The sequence below is a fragment of the Callospermophilus lateralis genome, chromosome 13 (genome assembly GCF_048772815.1).
Source record: "Callospermophilus lateralis isolate mCalLat2 chromosome 13, mCalLat2.hap1, whole genome shotgun sequence".
Classification (NCBI taxonomy): Eukaryota; Metazoa; Chordata; class Mammalia; order Rodentia; family Sciuridae; genus Callospermophilus; species Callospermophilus lateralis.
Genome location: NC_135317.1, coordinates 98,488,626 through 98,501,412, shown reverse-complemented (window position 1 = coordinate 98,501,412; position 12,787 = coordinate 98,488,626). Strand labels below are relative to the sequence as shown.

Genomic DNA, 12,787 nt, shown 5'->3' with positions numbered 1-12,787 from the left:
CATGGGAGGTCTTTCCGTATTTTGGGGTCTTCAATTTTTTTCTTCAGTGTTCTGTAGTTTTCATCGTAGAGGTCTTTCATCTCTTCGGTTAGAGGTATTCCTGGGTGGTTTTTTTTTTTTTAGTTTATTGTGGATGGGATTGTTTTTCTGATTTCTTAGCAGATTTGTTGTTGGTATATACAAAATCTGTTGACTTTTTTTTTTTTTTTGGTATGTTGATTTTGTAACCTGCTTACTGTTAGTTCTTTAAATGCCCCATAATAACTAATTATTTAATCACTTATAAGAATGATACTTGTATCTGCTCTATAGGTTGTTAAGAAGTGCTATGTAAATGTTAGCTGTATTATTTCTTAGGTCACCTCCCTGGGAGGCTTCCTGAGTTCATATGGCTTGTCCTTATCTGTGCCTGTACTATAATACATTCATTATGAATGAATCCTAGATCTCTGTCTTCAGCCCAGGCTTGTATATTCAGCTGTTCATAATCGCTTGGCTGGCCTGCAGGCACAGATTTTGACTTTACCTACTCCTCTCTTCCCCAGGTGTAATTACTTAGCATACTGGCAGGGCTGTAGCTTTAGTCAGTGAGTTTTATCTATGTGAACAGCTGCCTGGATATCTCAGGGTCTCCTCAGGATAATGTTTGTAACTTTATCTCATCTCCCTTATCTCTCCACTCTTTTATTATTTTAATAAATACATGCCATTGAGCCTTACTTCAGGTCTTTATTGTCTTTGGTGTGTGACCTTATTGTGGTTCCCCTCAATTACTCCTTTCTTTTGTATATCCTTTCCTTAGGTCCTGAGTTTAATTTTCTTCAAGATAAATATGCAGTCAGTCTCTGTTTAAAAACCTCCACTAGGCATTGGGTCTCCCTCCTTCCCTCTCTTCTGTTTTTCTTTCTGAGGCAGATCACATAGCTACACCCCTGGCTTAGCTCTTTTTTTTTTTTTTTTTTTCCTAAGTTCCAAACTTCTTAAAATAGTTCTTAAGGGCCTTTGCCCTTTCATATCCTGTGCTTCAGCCTTATAGCTTCTCTTCTTTGGAGATGTAACCTAGACTTTCCCTCCTTCAGGAAACCTTTTCTCATCGCCCCTAGGCTCCTTGGGAATAGACTGCTGTTCCCTTCACACTCTACACCTCTGTCACTGTCCAGTAATACCAGCAGGTGTGATAATTATGTTTTATGTCTTTCTCCCATTAGTTCCTCAATCTTTGAGAGCACAGGTTGTTGTAAACATCTTTGTATGCCACACCTGGCTTATGTTAGCTCTCAGGGAAATGTTTGAGTTAAGGAGTCTAGCACCAGGGCCTGCTCTTTATGGTATGTTTTTCATAGAGTGCTCACTAACTTTCATCCTGTTTTAATGCCTCAAAAACTTATTCCTTCTTTGAACTCCATTCGGATGCTACCTTCTCCCTGAGGTCTTGTTTTGACTTTCTTAAATTGTTAATTATGACTTCTTTCAGCACATTTTGTGTTTGTGTGCAAGAATAGAGAGGTGTAGGCCTCTGAAGTATTACAACATATTTATCTAATATCACCGAAGATCATGGTGCTTAATATGTGTGAATTTTTCAGTTGATTGATACATACCTTTTAAATGTTAGAACCTAAAAAAAAAAAAAAAAAAAAATTCAGGGCTGGGGATATGGCTCAAGCGGTAGCGCGCTCGCCTGGCATGCGTGCGGCCCGGGTTTGATCCTCAGCACCACGTACAAACAAAGATGTTGTATCTGCCGAAAACTAAAAAATAAATATTAAAAAATTCTCTCTTTAAAAAAAATAATAATTTCAATGCAAATGAAAAATTTCCCCTTGCATTCTGTTTAAACTACCATAGCCTTTTTCTGATGTCCAACGTCAAATAAGGTGTAGATTTCAGCTCAGGTCTGCCTTATTACACTGATGTGTTGGGAAACTAAACTTTTTGAAAATATTTTTTAGTTATACATGGACACAATCTTTATTTTACTTATTTATTTTTATGTGGTGCTGAGGATCGAACCCAGTGCCTCACATATACGAGCAAGCACTCTGCCACTGAGCTACAACCCCAGCCTGGGAAACTAAACTTTGGTCCTACATTAAAAGGCCTGTCCCCTCTCTTTAAGTGCTGGTTCCTATTTTTAAAGTGTTCTTTCTTCCTTTGTTGTCTTCTGTAGTTGTGCTTCTGGCAGTCACTACTTTTTTCTGTTTGAAAATGAGGACAGGATTACCCACCTTGAAAGATAATTATTAGGAATAGAGGAGATAATCTATACAAAGGATTTTTTCATACAGTTTAGCAGACAGTAAGTGTTCTCTAAAGAGAACTTATTAACAGTTCTCATTTATTCTAATTGTTTGAATTGTTTCAGTAGGAAAAAAAAAATCTCAAGTTTGAGAGATCTTCCAGTGGAGTAAGGGACATGACATTTGCCAATAGACAAACTGTAGGGATGGGTCCTGAATGGTCGATGTTGATGGAAGTCTTAAGCTTTAGAACAGATCATTTAAAATTATATACATATAATTTAAATCCCAGACTCAGCAATAACCTCATTAATTGTTCTGTTTGTGTGTTTATTTAAATTTTTTTTCTTAGTTGTAGTTGGACACAATACCTTAATTTTATTTATTTATTTTTATGTGGCGCTGAGGATTCAACCCAGCCAGTGCCTCTCACATGCAAGGTGAGCACTCTACCACTGAGCCACAACCCAGCCCTTGTGTGTTTATTTATTTATTTATTTATTTTGTGTTGCTGGGGATTGAATCCAGGACTTGTGCATATGAAGCAAGCACTCAACCAACTGAGCTAGATTCCTAGCCCCTGTGTGTTTATTTTTGAGCTAGGGTCTTGTGGTGTTTCCCTGGCTGTCTTTTGAACTCCTGAGCTCAGGTGATTTGCCAGCCTCAGGCTTCCAGGTAGCTAGGATACAGCCATGGCCTACCACACCTAGCCAGTCTTTGTAGGGTTGTAGTTTTTAGTGTTAGCATATAAAGTTACAAAGAAGTACATAGTGTCAAGCTCTAGCTTACACCAACGTTTGAATGATGGCTCCAGGAACTTGTGGTGAGCAATCTGGTTTCATGTTCTTACTGTATGTGAAAATATTTGGTAACTATTTGTGAATTAGTTCATCAAACTGTATGAAGTGCAGAATGTGTTCCAGATACATTTTTAGATATTTGTTTAAAAATGGTGAACAAGAGAAAATTCTTTTTAAGGGGATTACAGTCCTTTGGGGTAGATAGGAAATAAATAGTATAACGTAATTTGTACACAAGTGCCCTGAAGAAAAAATTAAGCAGTGTGAGGGGGTAGAAGAGGAGCAGAATTCCAGGGCACTAATTTTATTTTGATTTATATATTTATTTTGTGGTACTGGAATTAGCACACATCTATATCTCCCCCCTTTTATTTTTATGTTTTCATTTTGAGACATGGTCTTTCTAAGTTGCTTAGGGCCTCTCTAAATTGCTGAGTCTGACCTTGAACTTGGAATCCTTGCCCCAGTCTCCTGAATGACTGGGATTCCTAGCCCATTTGGCTCAGGGTGTTCATTTCAGATAGGGTAAAGAAGGAAGTCCAGTGGAGGGGACAGTTATAGAGAACTTGAATGAAGTGAACCTCGAGGGCAACCTCTGGGGCTTCTTCAGGAATGTGTGTCTCCCCCCCCCCCCACTCTGCAAGAAAGGCCTCTGAGTGGGGAGCACAGCTAGTTCAGAAACAGCAGAGGGCTGGGATGTAGCTCAGTGGCAGAGCACTTGTCTAGCATGCCTGAGACCCTGAATTCAACCCCCAGCACTGCAAAAAAAAAAAAAAAAAAAAAAAAACAACACCCAAAATCCAGTGTTTGAAGGGTTTTAGGTAAGGACAGGACTTAGTCCACTTTAGTCTTTTAGAAAGTTCTGTTGGTTTAACAACACCCCCCCCCCAAAAAAAAAAAAAAAAAAAACCCACAACACTAATTGAGTGTGGTGGCACATGCCTGTAATCCCAGTGGTTTTAAAAATGCTTCGTCTTCTGAAATCTTTCTTTCCTTTAGTCTTTTTACAGGACTGTCTTTCAGTGATTTAGCTTTTTTTTAAGAAAGAGAGAATTCCAATATTTATTCTTTAGTTTTTGGCGAACACAACATCTTTATTTGTATGTGGTGCTGAGGATCAAACCCGGGCCGCACGCATGCCAGGCTAGCGCGCTATCGCTTAAGCCACATCCTCAGCCCCAGTGATTTAGCTTTTGACATATGGTTTTCTCTAGAGTAGATTGATTGTTCCTAATTTTAACCATTGTTTTATTTTTCTACAGGATACCCAGGTTTAATATTTTTGTGTGTGTTGGTTAAACAGCATTTGTCTATCAAACTTTTTTTAGGTTTTTTCTTTTTTCTTTTTTTTATTTTTTACTTTTTAATGAGCACTTCTAATCAATATGGGATAAACAGCCAGAGAAAAATAATTATTTATTTTATTTTTTATTGTTTTTCTAAATTTTTTTTTTTAGTTGTTGATAGAACTTTATTTTTATTTATTTATATGTGGTGCTGAGAATCTAATCCAGTGCCTCACACATGCTGGGCAAACCCTCCACCACTGAGCTACACCCCAGCCCCAATAATATTATTTTAGATAGCATATATAACTTTTCTATGTAATAAAAGTATAATTGTCTTTTTCACTTATTGAAGTGCTTGAAATAGATTGTGAATACTCTCTGGAGTCTAGGGGATCCCCCACCATCAATTAAGAACAATTGTAGGGGACTGGGATTGTGGTTCAGTGGTAGACCGCTCACTTAGCGTGTGCGAGACCCTGGATTCAATCCTCAGCACCACATAAAAATAAATAAATAAAACAAAGGTATTGTGTAAAAGAACAATTGTAGGACACATGAAGCTATTAACAGTGAAGATGATGCGCATTGGCATCCTCCCAGCATGTTTTCCTCTTGGTTCTGCAAGTTTAGGATAATTGGTTTATGGAATGATTGATACATTCACTTCCTCTCCTAATGCATTCCTGTTGTGCCCCAGGTACTTTCCACGAGATTTTGGAAATTCAAGGAGAAAATTCTATAGTACCTGTTTGACAAATTTAGGCTTCTTGTGAGGGACAGTATGATACTGACAGATGGAGAGTGCAGTGGAGCTACAGAGGGGGTGAGACGAGAGTTGGTGGAGGAGACTTGAGCAGAGGTAATGGATTGGAGGCAGGCTAGTGGTAGATGGTAGGCTGTAGAATCTGATAGATTTTGTTGTGAATTCTAGTTCTGAGGTTATAGAATTATTATTTTTTAACAGTCAGTAAATATTTAAGGAATTTCTCATGTTGTGATTCTTTCTCTGCCCCTCAAGGTCACTGTAGTTCCTCTGATGCTGAAGTTTGAGATTTATCTTTAAGATAGTCCTTTTTAAAAAGTATCGATGCTAGATTCAATTGTTCCATCAGCCTGCAGTTTTAAAATTTGGATTTCTTTTGTTTCTATTTGAATTATGCACATAGATCATGATGATTTCAAAGTTCCCCATCAGAATCTCTGGGATCAACTTTCTTCAAGAAGCTGACCTCAGTATCACTTTTTAAGGTTGATGGATCTGCCCTGTTTTGTTTGTTTTAGTACCAGGTGCACTTAGCCACTGAGCCACATCCTCGGCCCTTTAAAAAAAAAAAAATTATTTAGAGACAAGGCCTTGCTGAGTTGCTGAGGCTGGCTTGGAACTCGGGATCCTCCTGCCTCAGTCTTCTATGCCGCTGGGATTACAGGTGTGTGCCACTGTGGCCTGGCTGCCATGTTCTTAATTGCCACTCTGATCCATCACACTCAGAAACAGTATAGATCTGTGGGATATACCAATGCCTAAGATTAAAAAAAAATTTTAGGTCTTTATAGTTTTTTTTAACTGTCTTATAATTCCATCCCACATATTCATGTGAGTAAAGCAAAACGACAAAGTTACTGTATGAGTGTTTTCAACAGATGTGTGGCTACAGGAGAAGCCCTCTTGGGAGAGATCACAAAACTGTTGGAAAATTATGACTTGGGATATATATATATATATATATATATATATGATATATATTAATCTAGCATTGGTACTTTTTCAAAAGGATTATCTTAAAGATGAATCTCACACTTCAGCATCAGAGGAACTACAGTGACCTTGACGGGCAGTGAAAGAATTACAACATATGAAATTCCTTAAATATTTATTGACTGTTAAAAAATAATTCTATAACTGCAGAACTGGAATTCAAATATATATATATATACATACATATATAATATATATTAAAACACCTCCCTAAACTACATTTTTCTCATCTTTAAAATGAGGAGAGTATTTATCTAAGGTTGTAAATATTGAGAAAATATAAAGGACTTAGCAGCACAGTTCTTGGGAGGTACATAGGTGCCCCTTCAATCAGTGCTCTTGTTGATGACATTACCACTGCTGTTACTTACTACTGATATATTGACTTTACATACTTAATGCATGTAAAGCATGTAGACATGCCGAATTGGCTGTTGTTAGTCTGAGAAACATTGCACTATGCTGTGTTCTCTCATAGGGCTCTGGTAATAGGCTTTAATCTTGAATTTATTTTCAGTTTTCTTACATTATTGTTTTTTGTATTTTAATCTTTTACTATATATTTTTAAAGAGTGCCTTTAAAAACATATCTATTTTTTGCAGTGCTGGGGCTCAAACCCAGGGTCTTCCACTAAGCATGCTACCCCTGAACTAGAGTGCCCAGCAAGAGTGCCTATTTTTAATTCCACATTATCTGTTGTAAAATTATTTCCTTTTTGAAACATTTTGTTTCCCTTTACATCTATTTTGGTTTTCTTTCGTGATTTCTGCACCAGAGATTAGTTTTCAGTTCTCGCTTCTCTACTCATTTCTGTTTGAGGATAAGATGCTCCATGGCTTCCTCTACCATGGTAACACAGATGACTTTTAAGTCTTTACCAGTAGCCCTGGCCAGATCTTTTCTAGGTTCCTCTTAATCAAATATTATTGTTCTTCTGAAATTTCTTTGACATATTCATCTACTGTTTTGCATTCTTTTTCATTTGTATGATTTCAGAAAAAATTAAAAGGGAACTGATCCAGAGTTGTTAGATTTTTATGTTGCCAAACAGTGACAGCTGAAAAAGCAACTAAACTCACCATTTGCTATATTCTATCATTTCATACACAAAAGACATCTTTAAAAGTTTAGGAAGACCATGAACCCAGAATTTAAATATATATGACTTTAAAAATAATGTAATGAGGGGCTGGGGTGTACCTTGGTGGTAGAAGGCAGTCTTAAGTGCTAGGTTGGATCTCTAGCATCCTCTCTCCTCCACCAAAAAAAAAAAAAAAAAAAACCATTATAAATACAAACATAATGTAATGAGTACTTCATTATTTTTGGCTTCATTATCATCCCTTTCTCTTTCTTTTTTTTTGTACTGGGGATTGAACCCAGGGGTGCTTTACCACTGAGCTACATCCCCAGACCTTTTTATTTTTTAATTTTGAGACAGAGTCTCATTAGTTGCTGAAGCTGGCCTCAGACTTGTGATCCTCCTTCAACCTCCTAAGTCTCTGGGATTACTTTAGACTAATATAAGCTTCATCATTGCTCTAGAGTAAATCTTATTCTATTTTATTTAAAAAAATTTTTTTTAGTTGTCAGTGGACCTTTATTTCATTTATTTATATGCAGTGCTGAAAATTGAACCCAGGGCTTCATACATGCTAGGCAAGCACTCTACTACTGAGCCATAAACCCCAGCCCTATTTTTTTTTTTTTAAATTCTTTTTAAAAAATGTTTTAGGGGCTGGGATTGTGGCTCAGTGGGTAGAGTGAGTGCTTGCCTAGCATGCATGAGGCACTGGATTCGATCCTCAGCACCACATAAATGTAAAATACAGATATTATGTCCACTTAAAACTAAAAAATAAATATTTAAAAAAGTTTGTTTTAATTAGTTATTCATGCCAGTAGAATGCACTTCAATAAATCATATATGGGTGGAATATAATTTCTCATTCTTCTGGTATGTACATGATGTAAAATCCTACCGGTCATATTTATGTATGTACATAGGATGATAATATCTGATACCATTTTTATTCTGATCTTTCCAAAATTTGACTTTGACCATGTTTTCAGTACTTAAAATTCTCCCCACTGCCTTCCTAAAAAAATTCAAATTTTGTAGGCTTTTCTAGTTTGACTCCTCTCAATCCTAATCTTTTTCCTCATATCACTTTGTTATCAACCTTTTTTTTTTTTTTTTTAATAGTTGCATTTGTAGTTTGGATCTCACTAATGCCACTTCACATCTGGCTCTTATTTATAGACTTTGTGGTCTTGGGCAAGTTACTGTAATTAGAAGAAAAGTAGCCTCTTGCACCCTAGGGCTTCCCTGACACTTCAGCTAGGCCTTGGTGTTACTATGAGCCATCCTGGCACTTAATAGCTAAGTCCTTTTGGTGTTCTTCTGTTGAACACAAACAATTTCTCTGAACACCAACATTAGATAAGATCATCTGATGACCTTGATGTATCAAGACAAAACCAAGGTTATGCCATAATTGTGTCTGAACACAGAGGAAACTAAACATTGCTAAGTTATAAATGATGAAACATCCCCCTTTCCAGGCTAATGTGAATGATTGTGCTGCTTTACCAATTAACAGTGGTACCGGCTTGTCTGCAGTTTTGTTTTCCATAGTATCCAGTTACCTGCAGCCAACCATAGTTTGCAAATATAAATAGTTCGTAAGTTTTAAATTGTACACCATTCTTCGTATTCTTGATGAAATCTTGAGCCATACCATCCTTTGTTGCCTGAACATGAATTATCTCTTTCCAGAGTATCCACCATGTGTATGTTACCTACTTAATAGTCACTTAGTAGCCATCTTGGTTATCAGATCCACTTTTGTTCAGGTGACCTTTACTTTACTTAATAATCCCCAAATGCAAACTTTTATTATAGTATATTGTCCTATTTTGTTATTACTGTTGTTAAATCTTTTATTATACCTAATTAAAAAATTTTTTTTGGTTGTTGATGGACCTTTAATTTATTTATCTGTGGTGCTTAGAAGTGAACCAAGTGCCTCAGGGAAGAGTGCTTGCCAGGGAAGCACTCTACCACTGAGCTACCACCCCAGCTCTTACAATACCTAATTTATAAATTAAACTTTATGTATGTATAGGAAAAAACAAAATATGAATAGTTTGATAATGTCCCTGATTTAAGGCATTCTCTGGGGGGGTGTCTTAGACTGTATCCATTGTAGATAAGAGGGGACTTCTGTATAGCTGCACTCTGTTTGCGTCTACTAATTGTAGAATTGTCTTTGCTTTCTGACAGTACCTGAGCCAGAGTAAACCCTTGTGCCCTGGGACTCTTCAAAACTATCCAGCCAGATTCCACTTCTGATCTTCTAGTTTCCTATTATAGGCCTTCCTAATAACTCAGCTTGTTCAACTGCCGTTGTGTTCCTGGTATGGGTGGAGGGCACTGATGGTAATACTTCTTGAGCCTTTGTTTTTTCATATGAAAATTAGAGGTAATAACATTTTTTCCCCCCCAGAATTGTTATGAAGATTAAATGAGAGAACCTAAAGCACACAGTAGGGGCTTTCCATGGAGTAGACAACAAAGTCTAGTCTCGTTCTCTAGTGGTCTGCTTCAGTTATGGTCCCCTGAACAGGGCTTCTAAAGGTCTTGTTTTAACCCTTTCTCACGCATGGAGTGTTAATGTTCTCATCCTTCAAGACTCAGTCCCCAAATACCTTCTTTTTTTTTTTTATTGGTTGTTCAAAACATTACAAAGCTCTTGACATATCATATTTCATACATTAGATTCAAGTGGGTTACGAACTCCCATTTTTACCCCAAATACAGATTGCAGAATCACATCGGTTACACATCCACATTTTTACATAATGCCCTATTAGTAACTGTTGTATTCTACCTTTCCTATCCTCTACTATCCCCCCTCCCCTCCCCTCCCCTCCCATCTTCTCCCTCTACCCCATCTACTGTAATTCATTTCTCTCCTTGTTTATTTTCCCATTCCCCTCACAACCTCTTATATGTAATTTTGTATAACAATGAGGGTCTCCCTCCATTTCCATGCAACTTCCCTTTTCTCTCCCTTTCCCTCCCACCTCATGTCTCTGTTTAACATTAAATCTTTTCTTCCTGCTCTTCCTCCCTGCTCTGTTCTTAGTTGCTCTCATTGTATCAAGGAAGACATTTGATATTTGTTTTTTAGGGATTGGCTAGCTTCACTAAGCATAATCTACTCTAGTGCCATCCATTTCCCTGCAAATTCCATGATTTTGTCATTTTTTTAGTGCTGCGTAATACTCCATGGTGTATAAATGCCACATTTTTTTTAATCCATTCATCTATTGAAGGGCATCTGGGTTCCAAATACCTTCTTTTCTGTGAGACTTTTCTGTCTTTTTCTGATATCTCCTGACTTTGAACTTCTGAGTTATTGTTTTTACCATGGATTGATTATTAATTATACTCTGTGTCATCTTTGTAGCTGTACTTTGCTGTTTAATTTTTGATTTTTTCATATACTTGGTGCCTGTTTGTTCAACTAAACTATTCATAGGATCTAATTTCTTCAAGTTTGTTACAGTATTTTATACTCAGAAAATGATTAAAATGTGATTAAAGGAAAACAAAAGGAAGACCATATCATCAGTTGTCACATCTCTTATGGTTTTATTCTGAAATTCACCTAAGTCAGATGCTTAGTTCAAAGCTTTTATTTTATAATTTTTTAAAAATTGTATTTGTAGTTGGACACAATACCTTTATTTTTATGTGGTGCTGGGGGTCAAGCCCAGGGCCTTTCCTGAGCCAGGCAAGTGCTCCACCACTGAGCCACAACTCCAGCCCCTTGTTTTATAATTTTTAATTCTTTTTTGTGTATGTGATTTTGGGAATGGAACCCAGGGCCTAGTGTGTGCTAGGCAAGCACTGTACCACTGAGCTATATCACTCCATATTAAAAAATTTTTAATTGACACATAATGATTGTATATTATTTATAGGTTACCATGATATTTCAATACATGTATACAGTGTGAAGTGATCAAATCAGGCTGAATAGCTTATTCATCATCTCAATCATGTATCACTTCTTTGTGTTGGGAACATTCAGAACCTGTTCTTCTAGCCATTGCTCAAAGCTTTTTACATCTTCTTTTCCTAGCAAATCAATGGTGGATAAAGAGAAGATGTCTGTAAGAAACCGGCTATCCAAGTCCAATGAAAACTCTGAGAAAGATGAAGATCAGAAAAACCCTACAAAGGAGTCCCTAGAGACTCATAGAAATGGTGAGGCTTTACATTTTTTGGGATGAATTAATGAAATAATAAATTCAGTGTTCCAGAGTAGGGATTACAATTTTGTTTGTTTTTTCTCTATTATAAATGAATATTAATAGTTTTTATATCTGGTAACAAAGACATTACCTACTTTCATTTAGTCACTTAACCTACTAATAATTATTGGGTATCCTGTTATATGTTAGGGTATAATAGTGAGCAATACTGATGTTTGCCCCTTAGAGCTCCAAGTTAAGTGAATGGCAACCCCCCCAAATCATACACATAATTAGATCATTAAAAATAACTGATACTATCAAAATTACTAATTACTCATAATAGATATAATGAGTAAAACTAATAATTAGCAGAATACCTAATCTAGGTCTGTACTGAGTTATAAATCTTAGGAGTGAGGGAGAAATTAGGAAGTTCTATTTAAAAATTTTTTTTTTTTTTTTACTTCTCTTAGTTCTTATATCCAAGTTTGCTAAGTACTTGAATACAAAGAGGAGTATAACAGTGCTTGTTAAAGTAAAGGCTTATAATTAAGAATGGTAGACTTGTAATTGTAACTCTGATGTCATCTGTTACATCAGGATATTTGTTTTTGCAGTGACATTTGTATAGGTTAGATTTCAACACGGATTTGATATTTGACCCTTGTTTGGTTAACAAATAGGGTGAAACTTTCTGATATTGTCTTTGGCATCTTGAGACTTTTTATAAAAGTACATTATTTTGTTTTTCCTACTTTAATTTTAAATATCAGTAGCTGGATTCCACTGGAATGTAAATGTTGCTGTTTAAGTTGACATAATAAAGTTTATTGACAGATTGTTGTTATTGATGATTTAAATTGCATATTCTTTTTTTAAAACATTTTTTACATTTATTTATTTTTATGTGGTGTTGATAATCAAACCAGGGCCTCATACATGCTAGACAAGTGCTCTACCACTGAGCCACAACTCGAGCCCCTTAAATTGCTGCATATTCTAATGTTATATAAAAAATGAAATTTATACAATGAAGGAGGAGTTAATATTGGGGAGAAACATTCTGAAGAAAGACAAATAATGAAGATCATTGAACTGGTAACTTATTTACTCATTCAATTTATACTTTTTAAATAAAAACCCACTGTAGACAGTAAATGCAGGTCTGTAGGTTATGTTTTCCAAAATCCTCCTTTAGGATCTCGGGAGAAATATACAAACAAAAGATTATAATACATAGCAGGGGTATGGGAGCACGGGTAGGGTAGAGGGGACTTTTGCCGAGGAAGTCAATATTTGAGCTGAGGGTGTAGCTCAGTGTGTGGTAGAGCACTTGTCTAAGTCCAACCATCCTGTGGACATAAAGACTATCTTTAAGTGACACTAGATTACTTCTGTTTCTTCATGGAGAGCAAGGTAAAACTAGGATGAAG

The 12,787-nt window shown here is 36.3% G+C and overlaps 1 protein-coding gene and 1 non-coding gene across 2 annotated transcripts in view; one reads left to right on the top strand and one right to left on the bottom strand.

Annotated features, from left to right (window-relative positions):
- Positions 1-12,787, top strand: part of Soat1 (sterol O-acyltransferase 1) — a 55,562-nt gene that overhangs the window by 5,253 nt on the left and 37,522 nt on the right. Inside the window, exon 2 of the mRNA XM_076831604.2 lies at positions 11,240-11,364. Coding sequence (XP_076687719.1) covers positions 11,247-11,364 — 118 coding nt within the window. The 5' untranslated portion in view covers positions 11,240-11,246. The remainder of the gene's footprint in view (positions 1-11,239; positions 11,365-12,787) is intronic.
- LOC143379731 (small nucleolar RNA SNORA18) lies at positions 5,892-6,012 on the bottom strand. The gene has a single exon (XR_013088517.1). It is a non-coding gene; the product is annotated as a small nucleolar RNA SNORA18 (small nucleolar RNA).